Raw genomic sequence first — 20,306 nt, forward strand, 5'->3', positions numbered from 1 at the left:
CTGATATAGATTGACACTGTGTTTGTTCTCCTTAAGAAGTCTCACAACACCAGGTTAAAGTCCAACAGGTTTATTTGGTAGCAAATACCATAAGCTTTTGGAGCACTGCTCCTTCGTCAGATGGAGTGGAAATGTGCTCTCAAACAGTGCAAACAGACAAAATCAAGTTGCAGAATACTGATTAGAATGCGAATCCTACAGCCAACCAGATCTTAAAGGTACAGACAATGTGGGTGGAGGAAACATTAAACACAGGTTAAAGAAATGTGTATTGTCTCCAGACAGAACAGCTAGTGAGATTCTACAAGCCCAGGAGGCAAGCTGTGGGGGTTACTGATAATGTGACATAAATCCAACATCCCGGTTTAGGCCGTCCTCATGTGTGCGGAACTTGGCTATCAGTTTCTGCTCAGCGACTCTGCGCTGTCGTGTGTCGTGAAGGCCGCCTTGGAGAACGCTTACCTGAAGATCCAAGGCTGAATGCCTGTGACTGCTGAAGTGCTCCCCCACAGGAAGAGAACAGTCTTGCCTGGTGATTGTCGAGCGGTGTTCATTCATCCGTTGTCGTAGTGTCTGCATGGTTTCCCCAATGTACCATGCCTCGGGACATTGCCCCGGGACTCGGGACTCCTACATGCCTCCACCCACATTGTCTGTACCTTTAAGACCTGGCTGGCTGTAGGATTCGCATTCTAATCAGTATTCTGCAACTTGATTTTGTCTGTTTGCACTGTTTGAGAGCACATTTCCACTCCATCTGACGAAGGAGCAGTGCTCCGAAAGCTTATGGTATTTGCTACCAAATAAACCTGTTGGACTTTAACCTGGTGTTGTGAGACTTCTTAGCGTGTTCACCCCAGTCCAACGCCGGCATCTCCACATCATGTTCTCCTTAAAGCAGAGAAGAGAGAAAATTTGATTAAATGATTGGTTGAGAAGGAGTAAGCACAGAGAAACTGTTTCCCAGAGAGATCAGTTCCGCACGTCTGTCATGTTCACTGATCGCAGCTGCTGCGGCAGTTGGGGCACTAATGGTGGCTTCATTGCCCATGCAGGAGAGAGGGGAACATTATTCAGGATTTTCTGTTCCGTTCATTACTTTGTAAACACTGCTGGAAAATACTCCTACATGTATGACTTGGAATGAAAGGGGAAAGGAGCCCAATTTTGATGCCTTCAATAGTCCAAAAGACAATGGCACAATATTTTGTATTAACTATTAAAAATTTGTTTATATACTCGACATCTGCTTTCCTGCCCCAGTTTTATGAGCTCATGATCTGTAGCCTTATTCCACACGAGTGCTTATATGAGCTATACTGTTACAAAAATTTGTTTTATATTAAAAAATAACTTTATTGAGTGGGCTCAAGCCACAGAATAAGTTTTAAAAAGTGTTTTAAGTGACCTAGATAGCAATTCCATGGTCAAACATCTACATAACTACACTTCTCCATTTACAAACCTATGAACTAAGTCATCAGAGCAAATTGATGGAAGGTATTGTCGACAGTGCTAACAAGAGGCACTTACTCAGCAATAAATTCCTCTCTGGTGCTGGTGACTGTGATCAGTTCAGGACATTGCACCTTAAGAAGGGTATACTGGCCTTCAAAGGGGTGCAGTGAAAATTCGCCAAAATGATGCCAGGGATAAATGGATTACATTGAAAGAACATGTCGCATAGATTAGGTTTGTGTTTCCTTGAGTGTAGAAGATTAAGAGATGATCCAATTGAGATGCTTCATTTTGAGGAGACCAGAACAAGGTGACATAACCTGAAAGTTAGAGTTAGGCTGTTCACAGGGTGATATCAAGACGACATCCTCACACACTGGAAAGTCAAAATCTGGAACTCCTCCAAAAAGCCACTGGTCCGTCCAAAATGTCAACATCGAGATTGACAGACTATTGCTTGGCTGGGGTTGGAAGGGGAGATAGTGGTAATGTACTCGAGTGATCCAGAGGCCCAGGCTAATTCTCTGGAGACATGGGTTGAAATCCCACCACAGCATCTGGCAAAATTTGAATTTGATTAATAAATCTGGAATTAAAAGTTGGTCTCAGTAATGGTGACCATGAAACTATCATTGATCATTGTAAAAAAAATCATGTTTCGCTAATGTTGTTTAGGGAGGGAAATCTGCTCTCCTTACCCGGTCTGGCCTACATATGACTCCAGACCTACAGCAATGTGGTAGATTCGTAAATGCCCTCAGAAAGGGCCTAGCAGGCCACTCAGTTCAAGGGCAATTAGAGATGGGCAACAAATACTGGCATTGTTAGTGACATCCACATCCCATAAAAGAATAAAGAAAAGGGTTATGGAACCAAGAGTTACAAATCATTCATGATCTAATTGACTTGAGGCATGAATAGCCTCCGCCTGTTCCTATCTTCCTATGACTGGGCATCTCACTGAGATCTATATATATACACAATGGCATAAAGCTCATATCTTGGTTCATATGATATGAATTATAGACTTTCAGTGGCACGCTGTCTTCTTGATATTCAAAGCCACCGTGTGTGTTTGTATCACAATGGGGAACATTAGTTTGGTGATTTTGAATGACGTGGACGGAATGTGATTAAAGGATGGATAATGGAAATGTCTTCACTGAAAATTTACAGTGACAACTGACATTTGATAACTCGAACTTGGTCACAGATGGTCAATAATAACGTTCAGCTTACACAACATTAACACAGATTACATAATCAATGTGGTCATTTAGCATATTAGTACCAAGAAAAATTGTATTAAAGAACAAAGAAAATTACAGCACAGGAACAGGCCCTTCGGCCCTCCAAGCCTGCACCAACCATGCTGCCCGACTGAACTAAAACCCCCTACCCTTCCGGGGACTATATCCCTCTATTCCCATCCTATTCATGTGTTTGTCAAGGCGCCCCTTAAAAGTCACGACCGTATCTGCTTCCACTACCTCCCCCGGCAATGAGTTCCAGGCACCCACTACTCTGTGTAAAAGATCTGCCTCGTACATCTCCTTTAAACCTTGCTCCTGGCACCTTAAACCTGTGCCCCCTAGTAATTGACTCTTCCATCCTGGGAAAAAGCTTCTGACTATCCACTCTGTCCCTGTCTCTCATAATCTTGTAGACTTCTTTCAGGTCGTCCCCTCAACCTCCGTTGTTCCAGTGAGAACAAACCAAGTTTTTCCAACCTCTCATAGCTAATGCCCTCCATACCAGGCAACATCCTGGTAAATCTTTTCTGTATCCTCTCCAAAGCCTCCACAACACTATATTCCAAGTGTGGCCTAACTAAGGTTCTATAAAGCTGCAACATGACTTACCAATTTTTAAACTCAATGCCCCGGCCGATGAAGCACGCCGTATGCCTTCTTGACTACCTTCTCCACCTGCATTGCCACTTTCAGTGACCTGTGTACCTGTACATCCAGATCCCTTTGCCTATCAATACTCTTAAGGGTTCTGCCATTTACTGTATTGAAGCCAATATCTTCACTCAAATACTTTCCTTCACAGGATGCGAGTGTCACTAGCAAAGCTCGCATTTATTGCCCATTCTTAATTACTCTGGAGAAGCTGGTGGGCTACATTTTGACAACTGAGTCGGTTGCTAGGCCATTTCAGAGAGCAGTTAAGAATCAACCACATTACTATGAGTCCGGAATCACATGTATACAGACCAGGTAAGGACAAAGAAACAAAACTAATAGGAGCAGGAGTAGACAAACAGCCCCTTGAGATTATTCCATCATTCAGTATGATCATGGCTGATATTTTGCCTCACCTCACTTTGCTGCCTGCTCCCCATTTCCTTCGATTCCTTCACAGAATCATTACAGTGCAGGAGGCCATTCAATCCATTGTGTCCGCACCAGTTCTCCAATTGAACATTATGACTTAATGCCATTCTCCTGCTGTTTCCCCGTACCTCTGCACATTGTTTCTATTCAAATAATTATCTAATGCCCCCTTGAATATATCGATTGAACCTGCCTCCACCACGTTTCCAGTCAGTGCATTCCAGACCTGAACCACTTGTATGAAAATGTTTTTTCTCACATCACATTTGTTTCTTTCCAAATCACTAAGTCTGTGCCCTCTCGCTCTCAATCCTTTTACGAGCCAGGACAGTTGGTCCCTATCTGCTCTGTCCAGCCCCTTATGACATTGAACATCTGTATCAAATCTCCTCTTAGCTTTCTCCAATCCAAGGAGGACTGTCACAATGTCTCCAATCTATCTTAATAACTGAAGTTTCTCATCCCTGGAACCATTCTTGTAAACCTCTTCTGCACTCTCTCCAATGCGTTCACATCCTTCCTATGGTATGGTGCCCTGAACTGTAGACAGTACTCCAGCTGAGGTCTAACTAGAGGTCTAACATAACCTCATTGCTCTTGTACTCTATGCCCCTATTAATAAAGACCAGGATACTACATGCTTTATGAACTGTTCTCTCTACCTGTCCTGCCACCTTCGATGATTTATGCACATATACATCCAGGTCCCTCTGCTCTTGCACCCCCTTAAGAATTGTACCCCTTTTTTATATTGCCTTTCCATGTTCTTGCTACCAAATGCATCACCTCACTCTTCCCTGCATTGATCTTCATTTGCCACCAATCTGCCCACTTCAACAATTTGACTATGATCTTTTGAAGTACTACACTGTCCTCTTCACAGTTTACAATACTTCCAAGTTTTGTATCATCTGCGAACTTTGAAACTGTCCCCTGCACACCTAATATATATCAGGAAAGGCAAGGGTCCCAATACAGACCTCTTCAAAAATCTTCAGCAAGTTAGTTAAACATGATTTCCTTGAGAAATCAAAAAATTATCTCAGCCTCTTTTGATATATTTGCAAAAAGGTAGCAGGCTTCCTTCCCGAAAGAATATTCATGAACTAGATGAATTTTTACAACAGTCAGGTGACCACCCTTACTGACACTAGCGTTTTATTCCAGATTTCTTTAAATTCTCTAGCTATGTTGGGATTGGAACTCATGTCTCTACATCATTCAGCCAGGCCTCTGGATTACTAGCCCAGTGACATAACTACTATGCTTTCACTCCCAATTATACTAATCCCTGACCGGTTAACCAGCTTTGGGAAAATAGAAAGTATAATGGTGCTACTGGGTATTATTTATGGTTGAAGAGGACACAGTATGAAAACAGTTAATTAAATCCCAGTATCGCCACTTAAAAGAAAGTTCACTGCTAAATGTTGACTCATTTTTTATTTCTGATGCTGATCTGTCAATTGTGTACTTCTGGTTTTTACTTCAGATTTTTAACATTCAGATGCTTTGTATTCTCTGGTTTATATTTCTGAGAACAGGTAGATCATTTTGCTAAGTATAAAAATGTTTGAAAAACCTCAATAATCATGAATCCGTATGTGAGAGAAAGAAAAAAAACAGCCCTGACCAGCCTTTTGGTCCATGGTTTAATTCTCTCAAATTTTCAGATAGAATGTCTGATCAAGTCTGATGGGTTAAAACCTAGGGAGCACTGAAGTGAGAGAGACAAGTTGTCAGTGACTTATTTACTGAATGTACATCTTCCCTATGGAAACTTGGTACTGTGCTCTGCACCTCACAAGGCAAAGAGTCACCTGTTGACATATCTCCTTATAGCACTACCTTGATGGTCCACGAGGTTATCTTAGGCACAGGCCCACGCTAAGAACAATTAATCCAGATGAATAAAAATAAAGAGAATTTATTCCAGTTCAGAGGAAACTAAACGGAATCTGAAGCATTCTCCAATGGCAAGTTTAAGAGTCATCCTCTTGAAGTTGTTCAATGAGCCGTTGCCTTTCTGCTGCCTGTCGCATTCGCATCATCACAAGGCTTTCATAATCCCGCTCTGTGCGTGCTGTGTTCTGGAAAAGAAAAGATGCATGGTTAGTACTGAGCACACAAAATTGCAAACTGAAACCTTCTCGGTTTACTAGTGTCAGTCACTCCTGAATGAGATGTTTTTCCTTTATGGGGGTTGACACACTGCCTAAATGTATTTGTATAGCGCTGCAATCCAGAGATGCAACAACAGTATCTCCCTGTGACCCGAGCCAGCTAATCATCTGTTCTGCAGGCGTAGACCTTCAATCTCTCCAAAGGCAGACTGAGCAAACACTTCAGGCTTGATACACAGCATTCAGCAAATCGGTTTCACGTACAGGGCAACAGTTGTGGTCAGATTCATTTAATTTAGTTGATGCAGTTTGTTCTTGTAAAAAGACTAAAACAGTGAACAGGTTACACTTTCTCACAAAGGGTCACCTTTCTTGACAACCTAATTTCTAAATCGCCAGTATTGTGCCATTCCCCCAGCCTTTTTCTGGGTCTTAATACTTTGAAAGAGAAAAAGTATATAGTGCCTTTCACAACCTCTGGACAGTTCAACACACTTTGCAACCAGGTAACATTCATGCCTAACAAGTGCCAGGCAATGACCACCTCCAAACATCTCCCCTTGACATTCAATGGCATTACCATTGCTGAATCCTCCACTATTAACATACTGACCAGAAAATGAACTGGATCAGCTATATAAATACTGTGGTTACAAGAGCACGTCAGAGACTGGGAATTCGGTGATGGGTAACTCACCTCGTGCCTCCCAAAGCCTGCCCATCATTTACAATGTGGAGATGCCGGCGTTGGACTGGGGTAAACACAGTAAGAAGTTTAACAACACCAGGTTAAAGTCCAACAGGTTTATTTGGTAGCAAAAGCCACACAAGCTTTCGGAGCTCTAAGCCCCTTCTTCAGGTGAGTGGGAATTCTGTTCACAAACAGAGCATATAAAGACACAAACTCAATTTACATGAATAATGGTTGGAATGCGAATACTTACAACTAATCAAGTCTTTAAGAAACAAAACAATGTGAGTGGAGAGAGCATCAAGACAGGCTAAAAAGATGTGTATTGTCTCCAGACAAGACAAGTTTCACTGGCTGTCTTGTCTGGAGACAATACACATCTTTTTAGCCTGTCTTGATGCTCTCTCCACTCACATTGTTTTGTTTCTTAAAGACTTGATTAGTTGTAAGTATTCGCATTCCAACCATTATTCATGTAAATTGAGTCTGTGTCTTTATATGCTCTGTTTGTGAACAGAATTCCCACTTACCTGAAGAAGGGGCTTAGAGCTCCGAAAGCTTGTGTGGCTTTTGCTACCAAATAAACCTGTTGGACTTTAACCTGGTGTTGTTAAACTTCTTACATCATTTACAAGGCAGTAGTTAGAAGAGTGATGAAATACTTCCCGCTTGCCCGGATGAGTGCGGCTCCAACAACACTCAAGAAGCTCAACACCATTTGGGTCGGCACGGTAGCGCAATGGTTAGCACTGCTGCTTCACAGCCCCAGGGACCTGGGTTCGATTCCTGGCTTGGGTCACTGTCTGTGTGGAGTTTGCACGTTCTCCCCGTGTCTGTGTGGGTTTCCTCCGGGTGCTCTGGTTTCCTCCCACATTCTGAAAGACGTGCTGGTTAGATGCATTGACCCGAACAGGCACCGGACTGTGGTGACTAGGGGAATTTCACAGTAACTTCATTGCAGTGTTAATGTAAGCCTTACTTGTGACTAATAAATAAACTTTACCTTTTTTTTGACAAAACAGCCCGTGTGATGGGCACCCCATCCATCACCTTAAGCATTCACTCCCTCTAACAACAATGCACAATGGTAGCAACTCATTAAGAGATAGCACCTTCCAAACCCACAACCTCGAGCAGCAGATGCGCAGGCGCACCACCACCTGAAAGTTCCAAACTACAACCATCCAGACTTGGGAATATATTGCTATTTCTTCACTGTCACTGGGTAAAAAAATTCTGGAACTCCCTTCCTAACAGAACCGTGGGTATAGCAAACCACATGGATTGCAGTGGTTCAAGAAGGTAGCTCACCACCATTTTTCAAGTGTAACTGGGGATGAGCAATAAATTTTGGCCGAACCATGGCTGTGAAAATCTGGTTTCTCTCCCTGAATTCCAGGATTCTGTTGTATCAACAGGAGTTGCACTTCCAAAAAGTGAGAATAACCGTAGTGGAGAGTCTTGGTCAGCACCTTTCTCCAAAGAGACAACCAATGCTCACTCCAGAGAAATAAACAGAAATCCAAGGTGACATTCCTTTGCAGTACTGAGAAAGTACCATTGCAGAGATTAAACCAAGGCATGTCTCCCTTCTCAGCTGAACCTAAAAGATCCCATGATACTATTTTGAAGAACAGTAGGTGGCTATTCACCAAGATTCAGCCATCAGTCATCATTCTGAGATTATCTGGTCATTACCATGCTGCTATTTGTGGGATCTTAGTGTGCACAGATTTATTCCTATGTTTACTACACAACAATAGTAAATACACTTGAATAGTATTTTATTGACTATAAAATGCTTTGGGATGTCTTCAGATGGTGGACTGTGCTGAAAGAAATGCAAATCTGTCTCTTTCAGAAAAACTTGGAACCAAATCACTCCCAGTGTACAGACTGCCAGTGAACCAAATCAGTCCCAGTGTACAGACTGCCAGTGAACCAAATCATTCCCAGTGCACAGACTGCCAGTGAACCAAATCACTCCCAGTGCACAGACTGCCAGTGAACCAAATCACTCCCAGTGCACAGACTGCCAGTGAACCAAATCACTCCCAGTGCACAGACTGCCAGTGAACCAAATCATTCCCAGTGTACAGACTGCCAGTGAACCAAATCATTCCCAGTGCACAGGCTGACAGTGAACCAAATCATTCCCAGTGTACAGACTGCCAGTGAACCAAATCACTCCCAGTGTACAGACTGCCAGTGAACCAAATCACTCCCAGTGTACAGACTGCCAGTGAACCAAATCACTCCCAGTGCACAGGCTGCAGTGAACCAAATCACTCCCAGTGCACAGGCTGCCAGTGAACCAAATCACTCCCAGTGCACAGGCTGCCAGTGAACCAAATCACTCCCAGTGTACAGGCTGCCAGTGAACCGACTCACCCTGTGTACAGTCTCCCCAATAATTGGTGTCACTGAAGCAGCATCTCACAATATCACTTCATGGGAAAATTTTGCAAAGTATTTCTAGGTCGAATAGAAAAACTGAAATACTAACAAAAGCCATTCGAGTGACATACTGGCAGTCTGTACACTGGGAATGATTTGGTTCACTGTTATTTTATCTAGATAAACTTCGTGTGGTTTGAATTCAGTAAACGGATGGTCTAGTTAGGAACACATGATCGGTGCAGGCTTGGAGGGCCATAGGGCCTGTTCCTGTGCTGTATTGTTCTTTGTTCTAAACACTTTTCCTTTAATAGTCACCCTGACTTTCTTGTTTAACAAATGCCTCATGTGCTCCTACATCCTATTAAGGTACACAATTAAAATAACTGACTTATCACAGTCTCTGTTCATTTAGCTCTCCTCATTATTATTCTTGAAATTTTGTTCTCATTCTGCTTCAATTTCTCTTGTACAAATATCATAGTTTAATCAAGTGGTCAGAGCCTTCCTTTTTTGAGATTGGAGTCTGAGAAAGAATAACAGGCAAAATGAGGTTATGAGAAGAGAAATGCAACTAACATAAAAGGGAATCTAAAAGTCTCCTCTAGGCATTTGAATAGTAAAAGGCTAGTAAGAGGAGAGGTGGGACCTATTAGGGACCAAAAAGAGGATCCAAGCATGGAGGCAGAGGGCATGAATGAGGTACTAAATGATAACTTTGCATCTTCCTTTTCCACAGAAGATGATGCTGCCAAAAGCAGCGGAAAAGGAGGTAGTTGAGATGCTGGATGGGCTAAAAGTTGATAAAGAGAAATTATTAGAAAAGTTGGCTATACTTAAAGCTGATAAGTCACCAGGATTGGATGGGATGCATTGATGGATGCCGAAAACCCAGGAACATAAGAACTGAAAAGTAAGGGTGGAAATTGCAAGGTACCAACTTTAATCTTCTAATCCTCTTTAGAAAGAGTAGTGGTTCCAGAGGACTTGTTCAAAAAAGGATGCAAGGATAAGCCCAGCAACTACACATCAGTCAGTTTAACAGCGGGATGGGAAACCTTTTAGAAATGGTAATCCAGGACAAAATAAACAGTCACTTGGAAAAATATGGATTAGTTAAGAAATTCAGCACAGGTTTATTAAAGGCAATGTTAAACTAACTTAACTGAGTTTTTGAAGAGATAACAGAGGGCTGATGAAGATAAAGTCATTGATGTGATGTAAATGACCTTCCAAAAGGTATTTGATAAGGTGCCACATAATATATTTGCCTGCAAAGTTGAAATCCATAAAAGAACAGGGATAGTCGCAGCATGGGCACAAAGTTTGCTGATTCACAGGAAACTGGTGAAGATTGTTTTTTTCGGACTGGAGGGGTTCCCCAGGGCTCGAGAATAGGATCACTGCTTTTCTTGATATAGATTAATGATCTTGATTTTAGTATGCAGGGACACCATTTCAAAATTTGCAGATGATACAAAACTTGGAAGTATTGCAACTGTGAGGAGAGCAGTGATAGACTTCAGGTGAGCATTGACAAGCTTGTGGGATGGGTGGACACATGGCAGAGGAAATCTAATGCAAAATGAAGAGAGTCAATAGAAGATACAGGGTCCAATTCTAAGGTGGATGCAGGAGGAGGCAGAATTGGCATGTATGTGCACCGATCACTGAAAATGGCAAGGCAAGTTGAGAAAGTGGCTGAAAAGATAACTATAGGATCCCAGGCTTTACAAGTAGAGACAGAGTCCAAAAGCACGGAAGTTATAATGAATCTTTATAAAACACTGGTTCGGTTTCAGCTGGAGTTTGGGTCCAATTCTGGGCACCGGACTTTAGGAAGAATGTAAAGAAGATTTATGAGAATGGTTGCAGGGATGAGAGATTTCAGGCATGGAGGGAAACTGGAGAAGTTGGGGTTGTTTTCCTGAGAGAAGAAAAAGTCGAGTGGAAACTTGGCAGAGGTGTTCAAAATCTTGAGGGGGCAACGAGACAGCAGACAGAGAGAAATTGTTCCCTTTGGCTGAAGCGGTGAGAACCAGAGGATGCAGATATAAATGTGAATGGAAAAAGAAGCAATGGTGACATAAGGAAAATCTTGCACAGCAAGTGGTTAGGATCTGGAATGCACTGCCCAATAGTGCAGTGGAGGTAGGTTCAATCATGGTTTATAAAAAGTAATTGAATAAGAATCGGAGGAGAAAGAATGAATTAAAATTTAATTATTAATCTCTCCCTGCCGCACTTTTTTTTCTATTCATGAGGGGTTCATGTATGTGTAGCGAGGGGGGTGAAAAGCATGCACTGAAGTGGGGAGGAAATGCTGGCGATAATGGGGGGCGGTGAGAGGGTGTTACTGGTGATGATCATTTGGGGGGAGGAGCCCCTGATACCTCTGTGGTGGGTGGGGGGAAGAAGGAGGTTATTTTTTGCTCAGATTGCCTTTTAAAAATGGTGCTCCAACCTCTGTGAAGTCAGCTTTGCCGGAGTCTTTAGGCCCCACCCCTCAAAATGACAGCATGAAACACATGCCACCCCCCCCCCCATTTTTTTTTTGGCAAAGCGTCAAAAGACCTGGAGAGAAAACCTTCCTGTTTCTCCGGAGGAAAACACACTGGTTTTCAGTCAGACCCTGACACTTTGCCATTTTTTGGTAAGGTTCCACCCATTGCTTACATTTCTCCAAAATCCTCTTCTAAGACTGGGGACTTATGGTGCATTGTGCCATCCCATGGAGCAGAGAGCAGCATGTAGTTCCCTCCAGATAGTCATCAATGCTTATTAATATGAGGTTGAGACTTCAGATGCATATGATTTATAACAGGCTAGGCAGGAAGCTACTTCCCACTTGACTAACTGGAAGAACCACCACTGCTTTCTGCCTTTCAGCTAAGGAGCCAATAATAGCCATGTTTCAATTCTAACTATCAGCAGCAACTTTGCATCTGATGAAACCAATCAAGTAGCATGGGGTCTGTTGTCAAGCCTACTAAACAGTAAAGCAATAATTCTGAATTACCAGCAAAGACTGGTTCACATGCAGGCAATGAAACAACTTACTCTAAAACACACACAATCTGCCCTCCTGAAATATTTGAACTCTGCTCAACTTGGAGCAAGACTTCGGCACATCATCGTAGGCTAACAAAACAATCTGTGGGAACGCCTCACTGAAATAAAACAGGGGCCACTTATAGCAAACCCTCCTCAACCTACGTTGGGCCTCACTACACAACTATCTCAGCTTCCGCACAGCATGGAACTGGCAGCATTCTCGTTTTATAATAACTTGTATCAAAATGAATCTTTGGGGAAAAATAATTAGGAAATCAAGTATAAATCACATTAGAATCATTTTTAGTGAGGGCAGATATAGGTCAGATAATCTGGACAATGCTGATTTGTCAGTCTATCAATAATAGCATGTTGTAACTTTAGAAACTGTTGGCAAACAGGAATTTACTTGAAGCAATCGTAAAATAAAACCAGTGCAAGAGCAGTAAAAATTTCCCATTGTAACTGTAGCCAGGAGGTATTAAGGAACAAGCACATAGTGAGATGTGTAAAATATATCAGAGTTTTTGTGACATTTAGAGTTGAGGTGAGAGGGGAAAAGAAATGAGTTAAAAGATAGAGAAAGGAAGAATGGGGAGGCTAGAAAGAGAGGAGACAGAGAAAATGAATGGAAACTTTTACAGTAGGTAAAAGGGAAGGAGTGAAAGCTAAACAGAAAGACACAATCACATTCAGAAGTGATGACTTAAATCTTGTGGAGTTCCTGCATACACCCAGGCTTACTGCGGAGGATCAGTCAACGACAAAAACAAGATGAAAGTGCACCAGATGGAATGCAAGATTACCTGCTGAATGGCTAGTTCAACCACATTCTGTTTACATTGACAACTCTCAAAATTTGATTTTGTCTCTTATTATTCTCTATGGGTTTGCAGTATTACATAGCATTTCCATCTTTCCACTCCCGCACACAAATAGATACCTTGGCTTTTGTTCAAAAGGGGTAGCACAAAAGTGCAACTTAGGAAATTTAGGTAAAGTTTAAAAAAACACTAAGCTCCAAGATGCACCAGGCCATAGAGAGAGAGAGAGAAAGAATTCTGTTTGAGGAGGTAACACAGAGTGAAGAAGTGCACAATCATTAAGGCATGGAATGTTAGATCTACAATGATAAATATGATCTTCCTCATTCCTTAGATAGAGATGCAACCTGAACTTACAAATGAACGCTTTGCCATGATGTCAGGGATAAGAATGTAGGATGCTGTACCTTACAGTAGCCATTTTGTTCAAGGGCCTTTCTCCACCAATTGCCTGGAAAAATCTCACACTGAACCATACTTTATAGGTTTCAAGGTGGACAATCTTTTCATGTGACCATGTGGGGGAATGGGGGTGATGCAGTTGAGTGCGATATTAATCAATACAGCTACCACTTCCAAAGCAGAACTACCATCATCTTCTGCACAGGCTTATTATTCAGACTTATTACTTAACTGATTAATTTTAATTTATCCTTTCATAAGACCATAAGGTATAGGAGCAGAATTAGGCCCTTGGCCCATCGTGTCTGCTCCGCCATTCAATCATGGCTGATTTTTTTCTCCCCACTCTCTTGCCTTTTCCCCATAACCCCTGATCCTCTTATTAATCAAGGACCTATCTATCTCTGTCTTAAAGACACTCAATGACCTGGGCTCCACAGCCTACTGCGGCAAAGAGTTCCACAGATTCACCACTCTCTGGCTGAAGAAATTCCTCTTCATCTCTGTTTTAAAGGATCGTCCTTTTAGTCTGAGGTTGTGCCCTCTGGTTCTAGTTTTTCCTACTAATGGAAATATCCTCTCCACGTCCACTCTATCCAAGCCTCACACTATCCTGTAAGTTTCAATAAGATCCCTCCTCATCCTTCTAAACTCCAATGAGTACAGACCCAGAGTCCTTAACCAGTCCTCATACGACGAGCCCTTCATTCCAGGGATCATTCTTGTGAACCTCCTCTGGACCCTTTCCAAGGGCAGCACATCATTCCTTAGATACAGGGCCCAAAACTGCTCACAATACTCCAATTGGGATCTGACCAGAGCCTTATACAGCCTCAGAAGTACATGCTCTTGTATTCTAGCCCTCTCGACATGAATGCTAACATTGCATTTGCCTTCCTGACTGCCGACTGAACCTGCACGTTAACCTTATGAGAATCTTGAACAAGGATTCCCAAGTCCCTTTGTGCTTCTGATTTCCTAAGCATTTCCCCATTTAGAAAATAGTCTTTGCCTCCATTCCTCCTTCCAAAGTGCATAACCTCACACTTTTTCACACTGTATTCCATCTGCCACTTCTTTGCCCACTCTTCTAGCCTGTCCAAGTCCTTCTGCAGACCCCCTGCTTCCCCAATACTACCTGTCCCTCTACATACCTTTGTATCATCTGAAAATTCAGCAACAGGCTAGGCAGGAATAGATACCTTGGTTTTTGTTCAAAGCCCTCTCGACACGGAACAGCAATGGCAGGAGTTTTTGGAGTTTATTCGGGAGGCACAACAGTTCCTTCTTCCAAATCGTTAATGTATATTGTGAAAAGTTGTGGTGCCAGCACTGACCCCTGAGGCATATCACTAATTACCGGCTGCCATCCTGAAAAAGACCCTTTTATCCCACTCTCTGCCTTCTGCCAGTTAGCCAATCCTTTATCCATGCCAGGATCTTACCTTTAACACCATGGGCTCTTAACTTATTTAACAATCTCTTCTGCAGCACCCTGTCAAAGGCCTTCTGGAAATCTAAATAAATCACGTCCACTGGTTCTCCTTTGTCTAACTTCCTTGTTACCTCCTCAAAGAACTCTAACAGATTTGTCAGGCATGACTCCCCCTTGACGAAGCCATGCTGACTCAGTCCTATTTTATCATGCACTGCCAAGTACTCCGTGATCTCATCTTTAATAATGGACTCTAAAATCTTGCCAATGATTGAAGTCAGGCTAACCAGCCTATAATTTCCTTCTGCTGCCTCCCTCCCTTCTTAAACAGCGGTGTTACATTAGCTACTTTCCAGTCCTCTGGGACCCTCCCTGCCTTCAGTGATTACTGAAAGATCACCACCAATGCCTCCACAATTTCCTCAGCTATCACTTTTAGAGCACTGGGGTGTAGTGCATCCGGTCCAGGTGACTTATCCACCTTCAGACCTTTCAGTTTCCCCAGAGCCTTCTCCTTAGTGATGGCCACTACACTCACTTGTACCCCCTGATTCTCCTGGAGCTCTGGCATCCCACTGGTGTCTTCCACCGTGAAGACTGATGCAAAGTAACTATTCAGTTCCTCTGTCATTTCTTTGTTTCCTATTATTGCTTCTCCAGCCTCATTTTCCAGTGGTCCAATGTCTATTTTTGCTTCCCTCTTACCTTTCATATATTGAAAAAAACTTCCTATTTTCTTTTATATTACTAGCTAGCTTACATTCATAGTTAATCTTCTCCCCCCTCATTGTTTTTTTAGTTGTCCTCCGCTCGCTTTTAAAGGCTTCCCAATCCTCTGGCTTCCCACTAATCCGCGCCACTTTGTATGCTTTTTCTTTTGCTTTTATGCTGTCCTTGACTTCCCTCATCAGCCATGGAGGCCTCATCCTCCCCTTAGCATGTTGCCTCCTCCTTGGGAAGAATTTCTGTTGTGCCTCCCGAATAAACTCCAAAAACTCCTGCCATTGCTGTTCCACTGTCTTCCCTGCTGGGCTCCCTTTCCAATCAACTTTGGCCAGCTCCTCCCTCATTTAATTGTAACACCGTTACATCTGATTCCAGCTTCTTCCTCTCAAACTTCAGGATAAATTCTATCATATTGTGGTCACTGCTTCCTAAGGGTTCCTTCACCTTAAGTTCCCCAATCAAATCTGCCTCATTACACATCACCAAATCCAGAATTGCCTGTTCCCTAGTAGGCTCTGTCACAAGCTGCTTCAAAAAACCATCTCTTAGCCATTCCACAAATTTCTTTTCTTGGGATCCACTAGCTACCCGATTTTCCCAGTCCACCTGCATATTGGAGTCTCCCATGATTATTGTAATTATGCCTTTTCTATCTCCTGATTTATTTTCTGCTCCACAGCCTGACTACTGCTAGGGGGCCTGTACATAACTCCTACCAGGGTCTTTTTACCTTTGCAATTCCTCAACTCTACCCTCAGAGATTCTATGCCTTATGATCCTATATCGCTTCTTGCTATCGATTTAACTTCATTCCTTACTGACAATGCAACTCCGCCCCCTTTTCCCATCTGCCTGTCCTTTCGATAGGACACATATCCTTGGATATTTTGATTCCAGCCCTGATCCCCTTGCAGCCATGTCTCTGTGATGCCCACAACATGGTATTTCAATGTACGCAATAAGTTCATTTACCTTCTTCCTAAACTGCATGCACTTCGGTACACCACCCTCAGTCCTGCATTGACCACCTCCTTTCTCATACTTGTCATCTTTTTTGCTCTGCCTGAGGTTAGATTCCTGCCACCTTCTATACTCTCTGTTCTATTACATGGTCTGGAAACTTTACTAACCTCTCCTGAGCCCCTGGCTCTTTTAACTAGTTGAAAGTCCTCATCATTAACCTGCACTTCTACCCTCTCCTTTAACTTTGATTTTCTAATTCTCCATACAACTGAACCCTCCCCCCCACTATTTAGTTTAAAGCCCTATCTACAGCCCTGGTTATACGATTCGCCAGGACTCTGGTCCCAGCATGAGTCAGATGAAGACCGTCCCATTGGAACAGGTCCCCTCTTCCCCAATACTGGTGCCACTGTCCCATGAATTCAAACCCATTCCTCCCACACCAATCTTTAAACCACGCATTTACCTCCTTAATCTTATTGACCCTGTGCCAATTAGCTTGTGGCTCAGGTAATAATCCAGAGATTATTATCTTTTTGGTTCTGCTTTTTTCATGGAGTGTGGGTGTCCCAAGCAAGGCTAGCATTTGTTGCTCATTCCTAACTGTCCTTGAAATGAATGGTCATTTCAGAGGGCTGTTAAGAATCAACCACTTAGTTGTTGGTCTGGAGTCACATGTAGGCCAGACCAGGTAAGGATGCCAGATTTCCTTTCCTAAAAGATGGGCTTTTATGACAATCAACACTATTACTGAGACTAGCTTTCAATTCCAGCTGCTATGGTGGGATTTGAACCTACGTCCCCAGCATTAACCTGGGCCTCTGGATTACTCGTTCAGTGACATTACCATTAAGCCACTATTTCCCCGTAATTCTATATCTGTAGAAAGGATTCCAGAGCAAATGCAGCTGATCACTTCACTTCTGGTTCCTGGGTTATCCTGCAGTTTCACAGAACCTCCTGCAGGAGGTATTTTGACCTCCTAGGTCAAAATACTAGCATTCCTGACCCAACTGCAATTTGAAGTGCCTTCGCCATACAGATTGCAATGGTTCAACATTTTTAGGCCAAACAGGGATGGGCAATAAATGCTGAAATTGCCAGCAACACAGAGAATGAATACAAAGAAAGTCTGTTCGCACATTGCGAACCTTCAATGCTCTTCTCTCAATGATATGCCCAATCAGAACACAATGCTTGGAATCCATCCCCATTGATATCACCGCTCCCACAGCCCAAGGGCATTCAGACTGTCAGGGACCAGAAAAAAATAGCGTTCTACATTGTAGGAAATATATATTTAACACATAATCTCATGGATCTTTAAATGATCAATATCAGCTGCTCTCCTACTTTTTACGTAAATAAACTTGCATTACAGGGTGTGCCTGACACGGCAAAGGGGATTTGTGAGGAAATTTTTAAAGCATCGAAGGCAAATAGCAGTTCACTTCTGTTGCAAAATCTTGCTATTTCTTTTTAGCTGAACATGAGATGTGAATATTGCTGGCGAGGCCAGTTTTATTTCTCATCATTAATTGTCCTTGAGAAGGTGGCGATGCCATCTTGGACCATTGGCATTCATGTGGTACAGCCACAGTGCTTTTCTCTATAGTGCTTTGCTTTAATTGTTTAATTGTTTAGGTGATTTAATTGTTAGGCCATTTCAGAGGGTAGTTAGGGTTGGCCATATTGCTGTCACCTCGAGGCCACACCAAGTAAAGACAGCAGATTTCTTCCCCCAAAGGACACTGTTGAACAAGATGGGTTCTTACAACAATCTGACAGTTTCATGATCATCATTAACAAGACAAACTTTTTATTCCAGAATTAAATAAATGAGTTTAAATTCCCCCAGTTGCCATGGCAGGATTTGACTTTCCAGAATATTAGTCTGTGCCTCTGGATTATTAGTCCAGTAACATTACCTCGATGTTGCTATCCCTTTAACTTAGCACTGGTTCCGAAATAGTCCCTTTTTGACTGCCTTCCACAGAGAACTGTTTCTTAGAATTCAATGATAATTTACCCATGCTCATTTTGTATTTAAAAATCATCCAACAATCTTCACTCCCAAGCAGGGAATGTCAGACATGTCAAAGCCCCAAAATGCCTATAGAGAGACAGGGATTTGCACCTACAGTACTCCACGCAGTGCATTGGGAAATAGGACAATTATGATTTGGATACATTTTCCATGCCAAATATAAAAGCAAGCTTCAACATGAAGCTTTGTGCTTCTGAAGAACTGAGATGTACCATCTTACTAGAAGAAGCTACCATCAGTGAAGGGGCCCACTTGATTATCACTGGATATATAGGTGGTATTTCAATTGTGCACCTTGATCACGTTTTTGGCATCAGATATGCCACACATTTTCACAAGTGACTAAATTCAAAACAAAATTACTAAATTACACCAGTAATAGAGTGTTTGAAGCCAATCTGAAAAACTCAGCAACTTTCAATAGATTCTTAAAGAGCTGCCTTCCTTCGATTGGATTTCAATCCAAAGTTTATAGAAAAGGTGCCTTGTTTCATGAAGGATAATCCAGGTGTGTAACCTCTTTGGTTATAGTCTCTCTAGGAATCAGAGGTGTGTGTTGCCTTGTACATTCTGATCAAAACAGTACCCAATGTTACATCAAAAATATCAGATTCTTATATCAAGCAAACCATTTGTTATATAGTAGCTTTGAGACACTTTACTCAAACAACGGGAAGTAAGCTTCAAATACTGCCGCTATCAGGGCTATATAAACTTAGATATAATTAGATTATGTCATTTATTAACAACCAAATATGCATATTATTTCTAGCACTTGGGTGTACTTGTTGATTGTTTATTCAGCTACTTTTATAATAGAGTCAGAGAGGTTTGCAGCATCAAAACAGGCCCCTCAGCACAACTTGTCCATGCTGCACTTCTTTTTAACCACTAAGCAATTCCAGTTGCCCGTGTTTGGCCCATATCCCCCTATACCCATCTTATCCATGTAATGTCTAAATGCTTTTTACAAGACAAAATTGTACCTGCCTCTACTACTACCTCTGGCAGTTTGTTCCAGACACTCACCACCGTGAGTGTGAAAAAATTGCCCCTCTGGACTCTTTTGTATCTCTCCCTCTCACTTTAAACCTATGCCCTCGAGTTTTAGACTCCCCTACCTTTGGGAAAAGATGTTGACTATGCCCCACATTATTTTATAGACCTCTATAGACGGCAAAGTGGCACAGTGGTTAGCACTGCTGCTTCACAGCTTCAGGGACCTGGGTTCGATTCCTGCTTGGGTTACTGTCTGTGTGGAGTTTATATGTTCTCCTAGTGTCTGCGTGGGTTTCCTCCGGGTGCTCCAGTTTCCTCCCACAGTCCAAAGATGTGCGGGTTAGGTTGATTGGCCATGCTAAAAATTGCCCTTAGTGTCCTGAGATGCGTAGGTTAGAGGGATTAGTGGGTAAATATGTTGGGTTATGGGGATAGGGCCTGGGTGGGATTGTGGTTGGTGCAGACTCGATGGGCCAAATGGCCTCTTTCTGTACTGTCGGGTTTCTATGGTTTCTATAAGATCACCCCTCAGCCTCCTACCTTCCAGGGAAAAAAGTCCCAGTCTATCCAGTCTCTCCTTATAATTCAAACCATCAAGTTCTGGTAGCATCCTAGTAAATCTTTTCTGCACTCTTTTTAGTTTAATAATATCCTTTCTATAATAGGGTGACCAGAACTGTATACAGTATCCCAAGTGTGGCCGTACCAATGTCTAGTACAACTTCAACAAGATGTCCCAACTCCTGTATTCAACGTTCTGACCAATGAAACCAAGCATGCCGAATGCCTTCTTCATATCCATCTGTGACTTCACTTTCAAGAAGCTGTGAACCTGTACCCCTGGATCT

The 20,306-nt window shown here is 42.5% G+C and overlaps 1 protein-coding gene across 1 annotated transcript in view; it reads right to left on the reverse strand.

Moving 5' to 3' along the window:
• Nucleotides 1-5,227: 5,227 nt before the first annotated feature.
• The window catches only part of dnajc17 (DnaJ (Hsp40) homolog, subfamily C, member 17), a 178,240-nt gene continuing 163,161 nt past the window's right edge, over nucleotides 5,228-20,306 (reverse strand). The window contains exon 11 of the mRNA XM_078233508.1: nucleotides 5,228-5,887. Coding sequence (XP_078089634.1) covers nucleotides 5,780-5,887 — 108 coding nt within the window. The 3' untranslated portion in view covers nucleotides 5,228-5,779. The remainder of the gene's footprint in view (nucleotides 5,888-20,306) is intronic.

This window comes from Mustelus asterias, chromosome 18 (genome assembly GCF_964213995.1).
Source record: "Mustelus asterias chromosome 18, sMusAst1.hap1.1, whole genome shotgun sequence".
In the NCBI taxonomy this organism is placed as follows: Eukaryota; Metazoa; Chordata; class Chondrichthyes; order Carcharhiniformes; family Triakidae; genus Mustelus; species Mustelus asterias.